Below are 20361 nucleotides of genomic sequence, written 5' to 3'. Positions count from 1 at the left end.
TGCTTTCTCCTCAGAGGAAAACTGATTTCTCACATTTCACACTTTTATGTGATGAACATTCAAGCTTTTTAATATTTCTTTTTTTAACTTGAGAGGCTGAGATGGTTTTATGGTTTTAAACCCATTAAATCCATTTCATATTTTTTTTTAAAATGCATTGGTCATTAGAAAAGGAATCTCTTTTTATTATTTATTTAAAATTTTATTTAGTTATTTCCTTCTTGATATTTGGGAAATAAAGATCTGCGAAAAAAGAAAACAAAATATTGGAGATCTAAGGTTTTCATCTGACAAGAGCAAAATGATCTGAACACACTGAAGAGTAAATCAGTAATTAATGACTCGAACTTCACGTGGAAATAAACAATTAAATGCATATTAATTTATCTTTTCCACCTCATCTTCCTCTTTTAACGGCTCTCCCATCCTCCCATTTCATGTCCTTTTTTCCTACATTCTGTCTATCCTAACTTGAGGTATCTTTTGACCTTCACCAAAATAAATATTATCCTCTTCTTCTTCATACTCTTCTTCCGCCCTCCCTTTTTTCATCTCTTTCCCTTCAACTTTCTATCTCTCACACCTATGGCATGTTGAGCCTTACAAAGTTATACTAACATTTTTCCCAGAGTCAGGGGGATCCCTCTTTTTAGTTTTTTCCTTTACTGGGACAGTAGGAAGGTTGAGAGGCTTCAGTACACACAGTAGGGGAAAAACAGGTGAGAAGGTTCTGGCAGGACCGACTCAGCAGGGAAACATGTGGTTCCACAACATCATCTCTGGGAAACTCCTCTATTCCCTCTTACTGATATAGCAAACTGTTGGAGTCCCACTTTGTTTTTTTGTTTTTTTTTACCACAAGCTTGCTAAACCACTGCTGCACCATCCGCAAAAATATAGTTCTGGGGGAAATTTTAGATGGAATTTACAGGGTTTGGTTGGTAACTAGTTTGGTGAGAGACTCTTGGTCTGTGTAACATAAAACAATCTGCCTTTCTAAAGCAGGTCAGATGCAGGAGAGATACATGAAGGGAGACTTCTCATCTTTCTGCTCTCCCTTTTCCCACGTCTCCATCCTTTCCACCTATAGCAGGGACCAATCAGAGCATGGACTAAGAGGGGACGCATTAATAAATAAAAGAACATATTCTATTCCCCGCTGTTCTGAATTAATAATGAGCCTACAAAAGACCAATTAAACACATGATTAATGCCATAATCTATATAATTGCGGGCAATAATTCATTGTGGGCTAATGATAGCAATACTTAATATCGATTCACATGGGGGTATCTTAGCAGTGCTTAGTTCTTTCTATAAAATGTCACTTTTCGGTAATTGCTATTAATAAGGTTCTATTTGTTGCTTTTCCTGAGGCAAATCATTGATAAACAACAAACAAAAAAAAAAACATGTATTTCTCTTTTTTAATATTACTTTTGGCATCATAGAATACTTTTTATGGGCTTTTTGTATTTTTTTATTCTAACCATGCAAGCAAGTTAGAAGAAAATTCCTATTTGTAACAATAACCTTAATTTTGAGGCTACTTGCAATCACGGTGATTCATCCTGCATGCTGACAAATAGAACTTAATGACGGTCCACTGTCCACTGTTCACATGTAGAAGTCACAACCTGCCATCCATAGGTGGATATTGTTAAGTGTTATACAGAAACTGTGTTTTTTTTCGCATAATTGCCAGCTGCCAATGCCTCCCACATGTAAAACTTGTTTCAAAGGTGTGGGACCAAAGCAAACCATAAATAACTAAAATGCCTGAAACACATGAATCCAAACTCCTAATTCCTGAATAGGTGACTTTCTGAAGATGTGAGGGATTCAACACTATATTTTTATGTGGTTATTGAAATGTAACTGGTATTCTCGTTTGAAATAAATTCATGACTATTTTTATCATTCAAAATAAAAATAAAATTTTTCATTATAAGAGTCAATTAATCTTAACTCATTCTCCTTTAACTTACACTTAGCAAACCAAGATTCTTCTTACTAAAAAACTTTGTGGCTTTGCTAGATTCCTACTGTAGATACTCTGTTACAGTTATATACTCTTATATACTGTATACTGTTTGAAACAACCAAAAATATACAGGCCATTTTTAAATGTATGTAGTGAATCAACCTTAAATTAGCTTTGATAAATTCTCATCTGAAATCAGCCAGATGTCCCTGTAAAAAAGCAAATTGATTTGAAAAACCTGATTTTAAATTCATACATAGGGAATCAAAATGTTTCTGAAAAAAAAAAATGAAACAAAAAAAAAAAAAACCCACGTAATTTCTCTACCTTGACACATCCTTGGCCCTACAGATATTTCATAGCTCAAAAAAGTTACAGTACAAGAGTGACTCAATCTAAAATCAACATTATTCCAGCTCAAAACCCGCCGCATTTCTCCAGATTCTTTGGTTTGCGTAAGCGAGTGTGAGCTGTTCTAAAGTCTGGCCCTGACAGTGGTGAGCGCTACCATCGCAGGGACACAGAGAAGATGAATAATGGCGTATTAAACATTAAGGATGAGGGAGTAGCGGGGCAATTATTTCTGCTCATATTTCACTGAAAACACTTAGATACATCCATCCATCTTTTCATCTCTCCCACTCCTTCCTCCTTTTCTCCTTCACTCTCTCTTAGACAGTTTCATTCTGTGTACCTTTCGCTCCCTCGTTGTCTCATTTTGTCTGTCTTTACTCCTTACTTCACTCTCTCTCCTTCTCTCCCTCTCTCTGCCTACCTCTCTCACACTTTGTGCTCTTTTTCTATTTGAATCTCTCTCTTGCTCTCTCTCTCTCTCCCTCTGTGTGTGTGTGTGTGCGTGTGTAATGCCTGAGGTGTAGGTGTAAGTGGTGGTTTGAAACCATCGCTAATAACGGCTATGATTTATCTGGCAGCTATTCATTACAATAACACCGCACATGGAGAGGGAGAGTTTGAGTGTGTAGGCATGTGTGTCTGTGTGTACATGGATGTGTGTGTGTGTGTGTGTATGTATGTGTGTGTGTTTAGCCATTTGTGTCATAAAATTTTGGAACCTTTTCTTTGTACTGCTTACTGTATACTCTTAATGTAATAACAAACCAACTTCCGAACTGATCAGAAATTTCAAAATGTTGAAGAAAATACATTGAAAGTAGTTCAAGAACAGAAGTCTTGCCTTGTTTTCCCATGAAATAAAAGGTGTTTCTGGTGTCCTGGTTGCATTCCATGTCATGTACTTGTGTCATTCTACATTAAAATGAACTCCAACCTTTGTTGCATGTCACCCCCTTTCTCTCAAAGGAACGATGAGGAAGAGGAAGGGAGGCAAACAGGCATGAAGGAGTAAAGAGAGACAGAAAGACACTGAGAGACTGAGAGAGAGACAAAGAGAGGGACAGAATAAGATGGAGAGAAAGAGCAGGTGAGAGAGAGAGACAGAGAGAGAGAGAGAGAGAGAGAGAGAGAGAGAGAGAGAGAGAGAGAGAGAGAGAGAGAGAGAGAGAGAGAGAGAGAGAGAGAGACTGCTCCAGTAGTGGTTTTGGCTGATTAGACAGGGTTTTCCAGTGTCTCACTGGGGGACAGGGGAATTTCACACACACATGCTGGTTGCTTACACTGGCACATGGGGCTGGTACAGTATTACAGCACATTACCATCTCTATTTGGCATTGTTTGCTTTGCCTCATGCCTACACACGCATACACACACACGCCCTGCACACACATCTCCTGACCATACAAGCCAACCACAGGCACCATGGGAATAGTCTATTGGCTACTGGCAAAGCCGAGGCCTGGTCTGGGTCCAAGACACTGAGGAGAGCAGAGCTGTGAAGGGAAAATACTAGTGAATTTCAGCTTTGGAATATGTCATTACAATGTTCTTTTTACTCCACATACATAAAGGGGTCAATCAAATTGGCTTCGGAATATTTTTCATTTTTATGGAGTAGATGAAGTCACTGAGACTCTACTGACTGTATCATAGAGATGTACTGTGACATGCTTTTTTATTTTAGCCCAGGATGTGAGCATATTCTATTGGTATTTTTGTTTTATTGTCTCTGAATGTATCTGTATTCTGCGAACAACTACCTTCAACACACCACCCTTTACGCATGTGTGTGTGTGTGTGTGTGTGTCTGTGTGTGTGTTGTGACTGATGGCAGAGGGCCAGCAACACTGCTCCTCCTCTGGGTAGATAAAAGAAGACCCACAAATCACCCAGTCTTGACACCACCATGTTTGTGTGTGTGCGTGTGTCTATATAACCAAGTGCTATACTTCAGTTTGTCTGTGTGTGTACATGCTGTACTTTCAAGTGTGTTTTGTAAGAGCGGTGCTTTCACACTGCTTCTGCTGTGCTGTTTGTGTACTTATACGTGTGTGTGTCTAAGCTTGTGTGAGTGATCCTTGAATTTGTGTATGTGCATGTCTGCATTTATGTGTGTTTGTGTGTGTGTTTGTGTGTGTGTCTGTGCATACATGACCGTGTTTGAGTGTGCTTCTGTGTTCGCTGCTCTGCTTGTGTGTCCATGCTTGTGCTTCTGTGTGTGTGTGTGTGTGTGTAAAGGGGCTGGGCCAGAGAGAGCATGGCGGGAATCAGGTGTAAATTCAGTCATTAGATGGCTTCCAGAAAAAAGCATACATAAATAAACACATGACAAAGGAGAAGAGAGGAGAGGGGGGAGGAGCGAAGAGGACCGGACAGGTAAGCAGAGGGGAAGAAGAGGGAGGAGAGGAGAAGAGGAAGAGGCAAAGAGAGGAGAGGAGAGAATTCAGAGATGACAATGGGGAGGAGATGAAGAGAAGGATATACAGGAGAGTGAGGTGAGGAGATGAGGGGGTGGGGAAAGGGGTGAGAGGTGTAGAAAGAGGAGAAGAGGAGACAAAAAGAAGAAAGGAGAGCAAAGATAAGGAGAGGTGGAGGATAAGGAGGACTGAGGAGAGGAGAGAAGAGGAGGAAAGGAGGGAGAGGCAAAAGAAAAAGGGGAGGGTAATGGAGAGGAAGAGAATATCAGAAATGACAGAAATGAGTGGAAGAGAAGGGACAAGAAAGAAGAGAGAAAAAAGAAAATAAAGATAAGGAGAAGAGAGGGGGAGGAGGGTGTAAAAGGGTAGCAGGGCAGAGGAGGAGGAGAGGAGAGGAGGAGCAGAAAGGGGATATAAGAGAAGGGGGAAAAGCAGGAGGATGAGAGGAGCAGGGCAGGAGAGAAGAGAGGAGATCAGTGGAAGAAGAGAGGAGGATAGGAGAAGGGATGGAGAAGAGGAGAGGAGATGGGAAGGAGAGGAAGAGAAGGGGAGGGGAGGAGGATAACAGGGGAGGGGAATCAGAAGACTGGAGAGGGGAAAAAGGAGACATGGATGATAAAAGAGTTGAAGAGATCCAGTGTAGAGGAGGAAAGGACAGAGCAGGTTAAGGGAGAGAGGGAGTGGAGGAGTGGAGGGGGAGAGCGAGGAAAGGTGAGGCAGAGGATGACAAGAGGAGGTGAAGAGAGGAGAGAGGAAGAATGGAAGAGGAAAAAGAGATGAAGAGAGGGAGAGAAGTGGAGAGGGAGAGAGAAGAAAGGAAACAAAAGACAATTTGACGTGCGCAATTACTTTGTCCATCAGTGAGGATGTGTGTGTGTCTTAGTATATACAGTATATGTGTGCATAGATATACCTGTATATGTGTTTTCTAGTGCCAGGAGTCTAATGGATAGCAAACTTTTGACCAGAAAAAGTAAATTAATAAACTACTTGGACCGACCTGGAAATTCTGGGAGGTGGAAGTGAACAAGACACGTTCTCCTCCCTACCTAAACAACTGCCATCCTGAGCATGTATCTTACCAGTCACAGTGTAATTTCTGGGTCCACCAGTGTGTCTGTATATGGTCCCGGTTCCAGTCTGGTTGAGGAGGTACCGCTGTACAATTCCATTGGGCCGGGTCGGCTCGGACCAGCTCACATGCAGGGAGGAGGGGCTTAAGGCTGTTACCATTGGAGACTGCACCCCCTCTGGGACTCCCTGGACCGTCACTGCCATCATCTAAACACACATGTGGACATGGACACACACATCCAAACAAAGAGACAAAGGCACACACACAGAGGCACAGATACACACATACATGCACAGACAGAAAGACAAAAACATACCATAAAATATGGTAAACACATTTCTCAATTTTTTTGAATGTACAAGTTATGCATAAAAGAGAGAATATTTCTGCTGTGATCACTTTGGAGAGCTATCATTCTGAACAATAAATAGTGATGAACATGACTGACATGACCATAAAACATTTTTATCCAAATTCAAAAGTTTCCTGTTTAAGCTAATAAAGACCATGTTGCTCATAGAAGCAAGACATTTGCCACTGAGTCCATTTATTTGCACATAACAGTTAAAAAACAAAATAATTTTACAATGTTACAACCTGCATTAGTGCCAAAACTTGGACTACCGCCAGTCTCCATTACTGCAAAAGCTTATAAGAGAAACAAATGTGGAAATATAATGTGCATATATGGTACTTCATAATATAATATGTAGTGCCATGTTGAGCTGTTGTAATTGTCCAAATTATTGGTAATACATAATATAGTACTACATTTTAGTATATGACTGTAAATACAGAGGTTTTTAGAGTGGCCTTTTTTACACCACTTTCCATTCTGTTGTTAATTCCTGTTGTAGAGGTGGGCATTGCCTGTGAATAGAGCCTGAATGCAGGGGCCAGAAAATCACAGGGAAAAAAATCTTCATTTTAAGTGACATTTAAGGCATTTAGCTGGCGATTTTACCCAGAGCAGCTTACAAAAAATGTGAAGATAGGGGTTTAGCAGCTTGCTGAAGGACAGTTCAAAAGGACATGTGGCTGTTATGGGGTTGAACCCTTGACCTTGCAGTTACAGGATGGTCTCTCCACTATGCTACACCCTGCCACCCATGTGCTGCTGATGGCATCACAGATAACCTGCCTTAAATGCAGTTTAACACAGTTTTAGCATGTCAAAGAATTTCAATGAGGGCAGTTTTAACAATAAGCACTTTAATTGGGATGGACATGGAGGTTGTAATTAAAATGACCCCCAACCACCATTGCAACAAAAAAATGATAGGGTCAACCCATGCGGAAACATGATGCTTTATAATACAATGCTGTAGGTGTTGTGACTGTCCAGCTTATTGTTAATTCCCTCTGTAGTACCTGTGAGCGCCTGTGAACGCTGGCTGAATGTGGAGACCACAGAATCACAGGGCAATCTGCTGCTAATGGCAACAGGGATATCCTGCCTTAATAGACTGTCACTAGCACTTCCCCCACCTGTCCCACACACTGCTACGCTATTAGAACACTGCTACTACAACTAAACGGACACACACACACACACGCACACACACACACACACACAAACACACACACACACACACAGGTACATGCAGGTATACACAGGCACACACAAAGGAGCCGGAAGAGAGGAAAGGGAAAAGGAATCAGAGAAATGAAAGAGGGAGAAGAAAAGAAGAGAAGGAAGGTGCAGGGAGGTATACGCTAGGCCAGTGAATGCTTCAGTGTGCTGTGAGCTTAGGTGTCTCTCAAGATTTTGCTCAAACGTAAAGAAAATGAAAGCCATGCACTCTCCTATTTATATGTGAACTGCATACAGTGAACTGCATACAGTAAACTTAAAATCTCACATATTATAGTTATATCACAGTTAGTAGAACTTTGACCCAGTTTGCAGCTGAACTTCCAAAGCACTTCCAATCACATTACAGCTTTATTTAATGTATTTGTTGATGTACAAAGATGTTAAGAGCAATTGTCAAGGCTTTGCTCTGATCTAAACTCAGGTGCATTGTACAAAAGTAAAACAATCTGCCACCGGTGGCCTAGGAGAAACGCCCGTCTTCTTGTGCACAGTATCAACAAGCCTATCTACCCTCTTCTTAGCAGTGAGCGCAGTGCAGAGAGCTTGTCATGTGTGGGCACCTTCCTGGAAAATATCAAGATAGAAGGCTGAGTGCAGCAAACGCATACAGAGAAGTTAGAGTCAAATATGCTGAGTAAAGGCACACATGGATTTATTCCCATTTGCATTTAAAAGTTATTGATTCTTACATTTTATAGTTTATTGGCAGGGTAGACAGTGAAATATGTAAAAGTTGACATGGCTGACAGCATTACTGACTCAGAAAAATACAAAGTAGATGTTTATATTTTACTCACAGATGATCAAACACTACATGAGTATGTGCGTTGCTAAAATCCCCCGACCCATCTCCATATTTAAGGGAATGGAGAGATGGAGGGATAGAGGAAGAGGGGGTTGTGAGAGAAATATAGAAAAGAGAGGAGAGTAATGTAGGACATAGGGGATGACAGCGGGTGTAAGAGAGAGATTGGAGTTACGATCGAGGGACGGAGTGAGGGTGAGAAGGAAGAAGATAGAGGTATAAAAGAAAGGGAAGAGGAGACAAGGATTGGGAGACAGTGTGGAGGAGTGGAGTGTAAGATGGACGGAATGATAGGAGACAAATAGCGGAGAGAACAGGAGAAAGGGATTCGAAGAGAGGGGAGGACCAATCGCTCTTCCTCGCTCACTAAGTGACCAACCGTATTACATCAGCACCTTCTGTTGTCACAGCAGGTGTGTGTGTGTGTGTGTGTGTGTGTGTGTGTGTGGGCTGAGGCCAGGTAATTGCAGTGGTGCATTGGGTTAGCCCAAGTTAGCCCATAATTGGGACTGTTTGGCCAATTTTCACTGGTGTACAAACTAATCCAACTCACTCACTTCCCACCGTCTGCTGGGAGTGTGTGTGTTTGTGTGTGTCTATCTGTGTGAGAAAGAGGGGGGGAGGGAGAGGGAGAGAGAGAGAGAGAGAGAGAGAGAGAGAGAGAGAGAGAGAGAGAGAGAGAGAGAGAGAGAGGGAGAGTTGCCAGCTGAATGGAAAAAGTAGCCAGCTAGGGGGGATAGGGGCTCCTCAGAGAAAATATTTTGCCATGAGAGGTCAAGTTGGTGGCCTCCAACGCATTCTGATGGCTTTATTCTCTGTTGTACTGAAGCTAAACTCTGAGGACTGAATGTGGCTGCCTGTCTCACATGTCAAGTGTATTAGACTAACACTTCAGACACTCTGAAAGCAAAGGTTTTGTGGTAAGGAAGCATATGCCACAGATGGCTGTTGTACTTTTCGAATAAGACACTGTCAATCAACATAAATTAATTTGAGAGCTTTTCGTTTTGGGCTGTTCTATTGTGTACCTATGCAGAGATAATAATGGTAGTCTACCTGTTAACGAACTAAGCAATATACCAAAGTTATATCAAAGTTTGCAATTTCACAGCTGTATACACAAAATTAAATCTGACATATCACATGTGGAAGTGTTTTTTTTTTTTAAGAAAAGAAAGAATTGTAAATTACTGTTTAATACATACCTGTGTATTTTGTGTATATTAATTGAATATTTTAAGTGTCATGTTTTACTTTTTTATTAAAATCAACTGTCGATACTAATTTAGCATATCAGAGAAACGGAATGCCATCATCAATAACACATACTCAACCCACTCCTTCATTTTATAGCTCTCTACCCTTCCCTCTCTCTTTCTCGTGTACACACACACACTGTCTCTCTGTCTTTCTCTAACACACACAGCTCTATAGTAAACAGAAAAACATTATGCAGACTTAACTCATCATGGATTAAATGGCGTAGCTAAACCAAACCGGCGCCACCTATGATCAAACATGCTCAGTGACAAAATGCACAAAAAAATAAAAACAACTGACCTGTTCGGACCCATCTGCCTTGACAGCCGATGAATTGCTTTGCCTTTCTGGCACATGAGGCTGCCAGCCACTGGTGTTTGGATTACGTTACTAGCTAACTGTAGCCCATTCATGAGAGCATCCACTGCCATGCACTGACTTCTACAAGGGTAACAAAGTGAATTTGACCGTGCAAGTGCATGAGGAAGTGAGTCACATTAGTAGGCTGTTTACAAGGTGGGGCGATGGCAACAATATTCACAAACAGGCACTCCAGGTGATGTGCTATCAGTGTGATATATTTTACAGAACTTGAAAAATGAATGCTTCTTAAATTATATTCACCCAGAAAAAGTAACCAACTGTATGCTGGTGCACAGCCGTCGCCATTTGAGAACTCTATTTATGTGTATTTCTGTGCGTGTGTGTGTGTGTGTACATGGGCGTGTGTGTATGTGTGTGTGTTATTCTAGCTTAAAAAGCAGAATTCTATCACAGAACACAGACTGACCTCAGTGAAAGAAGCCTGAGGGTTGTTCCACAGGAAAACCTACTGGAATGTTCATCCATCCATCTTTCTTTCTCTTCCTCTCTCCCACCATCTACCTCTCCTTCTCCTTTTATCTCTCTCCTACTGTACATCCATCAATTCCTCCATCCTTCCCAGCATGTTTACTGTATACGTTAATGCGTCTCTCTTTCTCTCATTCTCACCCACCATCCATGTATCTCTCACTTCCTCCATTCAACCATCTATACCTCCCTCTCACCTCACCCTCTCTCATCCATCCACCCCTCCAGTGACATATCTACAGGCTTCCTCTCTAAGCAAAAACGTGCTCACCAAAATAATGAGATCTAAAATTAACTAAAAAAACCCAAAACAAAACAAACCAAAAAAAGGAGGAAAAAAAAAAACAGCCAGAAAGACAGTTTTCAACGGCAGCTTTCATCACCTCTAAGCTGGAGAAATTAATTGTTGTGGTGATATCAGCTCGGCTACAGCCAGAGAGATAGCACGGGGGAGTTGTGTGTGAAGCTATTATGGACGCTATCACAAACATCAGGTAGGCTCAGCAAATCCACAGCCTCACAGAGAGGGGGAGAGCAGAAACAGGGCTAAATAACAACTTGTTCCAACATGGGAACAGCACAGAGTTCACACACACTGTGGAAACATCACACACTCTAGTTCTTCGTATAACATTATTCCTTTGATGTTAGACCATCTGCAATGAGAGTGGAAAACAGAGCGAACATGTTCGGTCATGGGAACAGTACAGAGGGTCAGACCCACAGACTCAGAAGAGTGGAAAGATCACATGTTGTAGTGAGTCTGTATAGAGAATTAGAGCCTCAACTTGATCAAACTGCAGAAAGAAAGCAGCCAAAGATTATGTTTTAGGGAAATCTGCATATGGGGAGACAGTTGTCGAGGGCTTCTAAAAAATGGGCATGTAGCTGGAAAGACACTGGTTTGAACCCTGGAACTGGGTGCAAAACGAAATGAAAAGACAGTTAACCCCCGGTTGCTGCAGAAAAGCTGTGCAGCGGCCAACAATAGAAGACTGTGGTTGAACTGGGCAGCTCCCTGTTGTGAATTTATACAACTCTATGAATGTGAAGCAGGGTGTTGCTGAAAAATAACATGCATGCTCAGGCAATTTCCCCTGGATAAATAAAAGTTACAAAAACAACACATTAACAATAAAATAGGCTAGGCAAATATTGTCTGATAAGGAGTCTAATACATACACATAGGCTCGTCTGAGTAAACATGGAGTGTAGTGTATTACACACAAACAAGTGTAGTTGTTACACTTTTTACTACATGATTGCTGTACTGCTAGTTGTGCTGTTGCTCCTTCAGAAATAAATGTTTGGAGATTATTTTTGTTCTCTTCTGTGGCTCCGATTTCTGTCTCTCTCTCTCACACACACACACACACACACACTTTTCTCTTTTTTCTCTACGCACCTTTCTCTTTCTTCAAGTGTTCCAGCTAAATTAAAGGAGTGAACTAAACTACAGAGTAAGTGGTGCTTAGTTCAGTGAAGCTCAGACCATCTTTAGAAGAGCCATTAGCTAATCATATGGGGGAATAATGTCTTTATGAAATGAGGTGCTACAACAGAATAAGACATATCCCCCCAGGATGAGGTGGGGAGAGAGAGAGAGAGAGAGAGAGAGAGAGAGAGAGAGAGAGAGAGAGAGAGAGAGAGAGAGATACAGAGAGAGGGGGGGAGAGAGAAAGAAAGAAGTAGCACACAGACACAATCAAAAGAAAAGGCATTCCCATTCAATTGAACATTTTTCAGTCATTTCGTTTTTCTAATTATATAGCTGCCAAAAAATAATTAAATTATACTGTGTCCAAGGTTTCTAGATTAGTTGCTTAATAGACAATGTGCTCACTCGAGGGACTACTTCTGTAGACAACTTGGTGCAGAGACCCCAGGAAATCCACAATATACTATACACACAGGCCGCACTCAAGTCAATTCAGTTGAATAACTTCACTGTTTATTTACATAGTCAAGATGAGTGACAGATAAAACAGCCAGACGTTTCGGCTCTGCTGCCTTCTTCAGTGGCTTTGTTTCAAACAAATCGAGGACCAGAGATTAAATACCATCAGCATACACCACCCTAGTTAAAAGGGTCCAGCTTGATGTATGAGAGATGTGACTGGTAATTGAAGTTAATTGGCTACAGGTGGTGTATGCTGATGGTATTTAATCGCTGGTCCTGGATTTGTTTTGAGACACAGCCACTGAGGAATTAAATCTAGGTGTTAATTTTCTCACAAACTGAAATGAAAATAAAAACAAGACTTGAAAAAATTAAACTAAAACTATCTTGTCTACTTGTAAGGTAGTCCCAAATTTAAATTTGTTGAGGATGAATTGAAAAATGAATGTGAATAAAAAAATAAAAAAACAAACCTTTTGCAAACATATACAAAATACATGTTATATCATTATACCTTTAAAAAAAATACCACCCCTACCAAAAATACTAAAACTGAATATGAAACTAAATAAAAAAAGAACCAATCCTAAACATTAATAAAAATGGAAATTAAAACTATCAAAGCCACATTGAAAACACACACATACACACACACACATCCACACCATCGTACCTGTGCACTGTCAGTACAACCAGCCCGGTTGCAGGCCCGTAGCTGGTAGCTGTACTCCTGGAAAGGCCTGATCCCACCCACATCAGTGAAACTGTTCTCATCACCACGGTAACGCTCCTGTCCATCGCGCAGCACAACATAGTGGGTGATGTTACCTGGTGAATTAGAATTAGAAGGGAGTGAAATTCAATAACCCAAGTGAGATTTCTCTTAATATGCCACTGTTAAATGAGCGGTGATAGTGACCATCAGCGCTGTACAGCTGCAGATGGAGAGCAGACATTTTGGCTCTGGGCTATCGTCAGTGTCAGTGTTGTGATGACACTGAGGATAGCTTACAGTTGAATAGATTTGAAAATCTTGTCTTATAAGTGCACACTACATTAATGATGAGGTTGATGAGGTTGCTGGATAGGGGTTGAAAATCAATCTACATCATACTTTTGTCTTTACTCTATACTGCAGCCCCCACTCAATTTAATTGAACTGAACCCAATCTATGGAGAAGGGGCTTTTGTGTCTCTACTATATCCAAACATCCAAAAAGCAATGATATACGCGCACACACACTGAGCCTACATACCATTAGGCCTGGCAGGGGCTTGCCAATGCAACTGGATGATGTCATCTCTGTCGCCTAGGCGACTCCAACGGGGCGGTGCCACTCCCCAGGGTTTGTCCTCATTGGTGGTCACTGTGGTAACATCACTGGAGCCTTGTCCAAAGCTGTTCCAACCCCTTACTCTGTACTCATAGGTGGTAAAGGGCTCCAAGTCAGAGTCTGTTAGGAAGGAGGGAGGGAAGGAAGGAAGGAAGGAAGGAAGGAAGGGAGAAAGGTAGGAAAGAAGGAAGGGAAAAAGGAAAAAAGACAGGAAAGAGACAAGAAAGAAAGCAGGGAAGGAGTTGAGGAAGAAAATTATCAATAAATCAATTAGTACATTAATCAATTAATTACCAATACTAAACGTCTACATCTTCATATTTAAAAGTTTAAATTATTATCAATAGCATACATAGTATAGCCTCCAATTGCTAGCGTGCAAACAATCAGTCAATTTGTTATGAGTACTTTCTGAAAAAATATCATTATTATTATTAATACAATGATGATTGTGCATTGATAGAGAAAGACTACAAATCAAAATCTGAGTTTATCAAATAATCAGTAAATTATCAACAATATCATAACATAAATTTGCATCTCCGGAAAGTTGATTTCTTAGCAATTAGGGGGAAAAAGTGTTCATTGCTGCATCCTGCGTTTCTTTAATCTGTACAAAACATTGTGAATGGGCACCATCAGGGTTAGGGATTAAATTGTTGCTGGGTCCATCCATACTATAGCATGCACTCCCAGTAGTAAAAGGAGCTTTGGATAAAATCATTCACCAAAGGGAATATTGTGGCAGAACATATTGTGTACTCAGATTATGAATAAGTGGTTAACAGAGATGGTATGGAGGTAGCAGCGAAATAATTTTGCTCAACCTAAAATCTTTAAAGTAATATTGCACTTCAGTATAACATTTCTATATATCATTTATGAAACATTTGGCAGATGTGTGTATCCAAAGCACCTCACAGTACCATTAGTTCCATCTTTGAGAACGCCTCGGGAGTCATATTGTCAATGCAAGCGGACATTATATGAACATATACCAAACATATGCACAATCACTGGTGCATAGCTGTAAAGTGTAGCCAGTGACTGAAGCATTATGGGAGACAGATCCTTAACAACCCTTCTGGTGAGGTATACATACAGACACATATATACATACAGATGCACATGCACACACACTCACTCACACACACACTCACACTCACACAGAATGCATTGTTTTTAAGAGAGCTGAGGGACTGCTGCTGTAAATGGGATTGCGCTTTAACCAGCAGTCTGGGACTCTTGTCTTTACTACTGTGATATACTGGAGCAGCAAAACACACACAGGCACACACACAGAAAACTGAATATGTGTGCACAGACACATGCCTAAAAACTGAGTGTGAATGAAAATTAATTCAGATACAGTAAATATATGCTGTAGATAAGTCTATGTGCATGTGTGGAGCTATCTGTGTGTCTAATCCAGCGGAGTTATTTTCTCAGAGAAATATAGTATACTAGCTCTGTGTGTGTGTGTGTGTGTGTGTGCATGAGAAACATCTGGTGTATGGTGGGGTGGCGACAGCTTTATGTGCCTCTGCCCAGATGGTGTCACAGCATCGCCTAGAAACACTCTTATCCTAACCGCCCCATGCCAGCCACACACACACATATGTACACTAATGTACACACACACACACACAAACAAACTAATGCAAACACATGGACATGCACATACATAGAAGTACATTCCAAGCACAGGCACACATAAATAGTAACTAACTGGGACACTAACACACCATGATACACACACACATGTATTTATGAGTGCATGACCACCCAGACACACACACACATGTACCCACAACCACCATTAGTCTTGATTAAACAGACGTAACTACCCAAATAAATAATGTGTGGAGAGAGTGAAAATCCTGACATACACACCCACACACACCAGCACACACACACACACACACACACACACACACTCCCGCTCCCTTTGGGCTGATAAATAGTAGAGAATGTTGAAATGGCATTTAAACGCCCATCTCTAAGTTTTAATGACACACCAGCGCACGGTGCCGAGAGAGTTACCACGTTACAGCTATTATCGTACATTGCAACAGCTGTCTCAGAGTGTGTGTGTGTGTGCGTGTGTGTGTGTGAGCCTGTGGAAGGGCATCTGTTTCTGAAGCCCCTTGATTGCAGTGGCTGACACACTTGGTGTAAATGCAGCATTGCTTTCTGCAGGCTCCCATTTTCTATAGGCAGTGTGTTTCGCAGATGGCTATATTCTGTCTATATTATACTTCGTAATGGCTCAGGGGACTAAAGTGAGACTCATAATTCCTGGCAAAGTCGTAAGTCAGACACAAGAAGGCAAACACATCAGGGGTCAAAAAGGTGACAAAAAACAAAAAACACTCTACAACTAGGGGGGTCCAGTAGCATGCTGCCCCCGAAAATCATGAAAAAAATGAATGTGTAAAAGCCTATTTCTAGTAAAAAACAAACAATCAGTGGAGGGTGAAAATATATTTCATAAACACTTCCATGTCGTTGTTTTCAGCCATGAAGTTGCTCAAGGATATTCCCACATTATGTCACATAGACTACAGCAACAACATTCACAAAGCGAGAGGGTCACATGACTACCTTTCCTCATTCTGAAACAGAAACCCCTTTCTGTGCGGTGAATTTTCAAGTAGTCAATCGCATGTTTGTCCAATCACAGATGGGGTGTAGAGAAGTTACCTTTCCTCCACACAGTCCATCTGTCAGTGTTGAATATACAGTATGTGAACAGTAGGTCTGAACAGTAGATGTGAAGTGGTCAATCACTGAAAACAACTGGCACTGCATTCTCTGGAAGGACACCAAAGAAGCTACAAAAAATGTTTCTGCGCAGCACCTTATTAAAATGACATATCAAAATGCTCCAGGAATGTGAGCAGACATATTTGACATTGTTTTCCTTCAAACAAACCCCTTTGTCAAACACTGAACTCCGCTCAAAGGGCATACCATGTACTTGTGACAGTGTGGGTCGCACCCATGAGCTTTCACGAAAGACAGGAGATGAAACAGGCAGAGAGATACCAAGACAAGGGCAGATAAATATACGGTGGCAGTAGCCTAGAGGTCAGAGAAGCAGGCTTGTGAGCAGAGGATCTCCAGTTCAAATCCCCAGACCGGCTAGGGAAACGTGGGTGGGGAAAGTGAATGAGTAACGCTCTCCCCTCCCTCGACAACACCTGCTGAAGTCCCCTTGAGCAAGGCACTCGAGACCACTTGAGCCAACAATAGAAGCCTGGATGTCCCAGGGTGAATGGAAATGACTCAGTGCCCTGGATAAATGAAGGTTACACTGAACACACACAGTACCTGTATAGGTGTATCTGTTGGCGTCTCCGCTGTACACCACCTCTTCATGAGACGCACACAGGCTTCCCTCCAACCGCAGCTTCTCAGAGTGGGTGTGATTGTGTGCGTCTGCCACTCCGTGTGCATCATCGCTACTGTGTGTACGCAGGTATGTGGTGTCAGTTACATGTGCGGTGGTCATGGAAGGTGAATATGTTGTCGCTGAGGTGTGTGTGTCAGGGTGTGTGCGTGCAGACAGGACCCATGTGCAGGCGGTCGTAGATGGATCTAGGTCACAGGAGCCACAGTACGCTGTAGAGGCCGCGGCTAACGGACACACGGCGCCCTGGAAACACTGAGACTGGACAGAGAGGGAGGGAGGGAGGGAGGGAGGGACAGAGAGGGAGACAACGAAGAAAGGGAAGAGAGGGAAAAAATGAAGGGGGGGACAGAAGGGAGGGATGCCAAGATGGAGGAGGGGAAAAGTAAGGGAGGGCAAGAGAGGGAGAGAGACGGAAACAATGAGGTTCACAACCTAATTTTTCTTTTATCAAGTACATTCCCATCATCACTGCACACAAGAAGATACAACCGCTACAGGTATATTATTTCTATTTAATGAAAAAAAAAAATTATATAGTGCATTTTCAAGTGTCTCTCTGTGTCTGACAAACACATACATACAGAATGTGTGTGTGTGTGTGGTATGCATGTCTCTTAATGACATCATTAGAGCTAATGAGAGTTCCTCCCCTGTCTTTGTCCCTGTGTCTGTGTGTGTGTGTCTGTGTGTGTGTGTGTGCGTGCGTGCGTGTCATGCTGACTTAGGAACACACAAACACCACATGACCCCAACTGATAAATGGAAGATGGCCCAGTCCCCAACTCCTGATGTGACAGTGTGTGTGTGTGTGTGTGTGTGTGTGTGTGTGGGGGGGGGGGGGGTGTTTGTGAGTGAGAGTAAGAGAGAGAAAATGTGTTTAAGGAAGAGATAAGAGATATAAATAGGCAAAGAGAAATAGGTAGCCAAAGCGAGAGAGTTTAAAAGCTGAGTGTGTTTCTGATTTCCCCATCTACAAGCAAATCCACCACATACACACACACACGCACACACACACACACACTCATACCTGTGTTAACAGTCCAGGTGTAGGCCGGTCGGCACACACATGTCGTTCAGGGTCATAGCCAATCCCATTGCAGCATTCCTCTTCCTGATGTATGACCTTTGACCCACAGCACTGCAGTGTCATTGTGGCATTGCCAGCAGGGTGCATTGTGGGATATCCATCATGGCCCACACAGCAGAGAGAGGTTGAGGAGTTTATGTATTCCTGACCACAGCAGGCAAAACCTGAAGACAGTGAAGTACACATCATGTTACTGTTTGGTGTTGAGTTTAATTTTTACCCATACCTGAGCACACTAGTATGTTATGGTAAGCTGTTTAAAATCTAGTGCAATGAGTTATACAGGAGCAGGGAATGAATCTTTTTGGACCACCTGCCACAAAGATTTGCATATTCACAGGTTGCAACAGTGAGGGGTTTGTAAGTATCTTAAGCCTCCAGTGATGGAGTTTTAACTTCCTGAAATTGAATTTTGCTGCTACTATCTGCTCAGTGCTCAATTATGTCTCTTGTCTAGCAATATGAGCTTATTGAACATTCTTTCAGAAACCATTGAGAAATGTTGAGGCCTTAGTGATTTAGATGACACAGCTCCTCCTACACATGACTCTGGTCCGCCTGGAGCACCAAAGCTCCATGGGGAAATGCTTCTGACGGGCTGCTGGCGTCATCCGTGTTGTTTACGTGTTGTTGTTATTTATACATGTGACAGTGATGTCTGAAATCACTTCCGCATGTCTCTCTCTATTACCAAGAACCCTGTCTTTCCCCTGCCTTGCTTTCTATTACTCTCCCAGAACTTCTGTTATTTTCTTCTCCATCTCTCCTCCCTCTTCTCGCCATCTCTCTTTCTCCTCCCTCTTCCTCTGCTCTTATCATGTCCCTCTCTTTTCCTCTCAACCCCTCCTCTATGCTCCTCTTTACCTCCTTCTTTCTCCCCTCCCCTCCTACCCTCCCTCGCTCTTGTCTTCTCATATTCTTCTCTACTCTTCTCCCTCATCATCTCCTCTTCTTTCCTCCTCTCCTCCTTCATGCAGCAACAATCGTAAGCAAGATTGTACTCTACTGCTCCTCTCTTCCTAAACCCTTCCATAGAGTAACAATTTCAGCCTCTTTTCTCCTCTCTCGCCTCCTCTCCTCTTTTCTGTCCTCTCTATACAGCAATAATATTCAGCCTATCACTTCAGTGGTGGGGAAGCCAGGTTTCCTCCATAATCTCTCCTTTTCTCTCCCTCCCTCCCCCTCTCCTCCTCCTCTCTTGTGCACTTCTCCTCTCCATACAGCAACAAAATTTAGTCCATGTTGTTGGAGCGTGTTTCCTCTCCTCTACACCTCCCCTACCCCTTTCTCCTCCTCTCCTCGACCCCTGTTCTCCCCTCCAAACAGTAGTAATATTCAGGCTACTCTGAATATAAGTGTACCTCCTCTCTTATCTCCCTCCTCCTCTGCTCCTCTCCTCCTCCCCTGCTTGCCTCCTTTCCTCTCTTATACAGCAGTAATATTCAGGCTATGCTGTCGGAGGAGTGCAGGGCGAAAGGAAAGTGTGTTTTTCTGAGAGCTGCCATCTTTGACAGTGATAGGTGATGTCTGCCTGCCACCACTTCACCTTCAGCGGCAAGGTGACATTTTAAATACACACTATCTTCCTATTTCCCTGTAAATGTTTTGCAGGTGAATATCAAATATCAGGTATGTTCCTTTCCTCACATCCCCCGGTGCTTCACATTTCAAATTCAAATAGCTTAAGTCGCTTTGAAAGATTGACAAATCAAACCAACTTTAATACCCGCGGGTTTGAAGTAGGAAGACCCATATTCTTGTTGCTTCATCTTGGTGGAGAAAAAAATGTTTTTGCTCAAGAGACCTTCATGTCATTCTGACAAACAAGGTTCTACTTACAACTTTGTTTTGACAAAACAAAGTATACCGTCAACTTTCTTTACATTAACAATATTCCACCTAGAACTGCTTTCAATAAAAAAAATCTACTTCATTCCGGTGAGAAAAACCTCATTCTGGTAAACAAGGCTTTGGCATAGTGCTTAATTTCTGGTTAAAGTTCTACTTGGAACCTAAGTGACTACAGAGACTCCAGCTCATCTGATTCGGATCTCCCCATGTGAACTATCACTCCTAAAAAGACTGTGTCACTTCAATAGTGAAAAGACTACATCTCATCTACAGCCAGCACTGACCTTACGGCTTGACTGTGATGAGCCTGTCAGAGCCTGTCTGTTTGAGCCTGTCCCGACCAAAACACTTTTTGTCAAAATTGTCCAAAGCCCATTTGTTTAAAGATAAAATATTTTTAAACCGAGTATTGACCCCAACCCAGGCAATT

At 42.1% G+C, this 20361-nt stretch overlaps 1 protein-coding gene across 1 annotated transcript in view; it reads right to left on the bottom strand.

Annotated features, from left to right (window-relative positions):
- Window positions 1-20361, bottom strand: part of LOC139638224 (usherin-like) — a 246823-nt gene that overhangs the window by 49884 nt on the left and 176578 nt on the right. The window contains 5 exon segments of the mRNA XM_071512286.1: window positions 5838-6036; window positions 12918-13072; window positions 13501-13698; window positions 16912-17251; window positions 18021-18244. Of these exon segments, the coding sequence (XP_071368387.1) occupies window positions 5838-6036; window positions 12918-13072; window positions 13501-13698; window positions 16912-17251; window positions 18021-18244 (1116 nt within the window).

This window comes from Centroberyx affinis, unplaced genomic scaffold (assembly GCF_046629955.1).
Source record: "Centroberyx affinis isolate AG114_WGS23_722 - 3 ecotype Tasmania unplaced genomic scaffold, CSIRO-AGI_Caff_v1 ptg006213l_1, whole genome shotgun sequence".
Classification (NCBI taxonomy): Eukaryota; Metazoa; Chordata; class Actinopteri; order Beryciformes; family Berycidae; genus Centroberyx; species Centroberyx affinis.
Note: the sequence above shows the minus strand (reverse complement) of the source record. Positions and strands in the feature narration are given on the sequence as shown.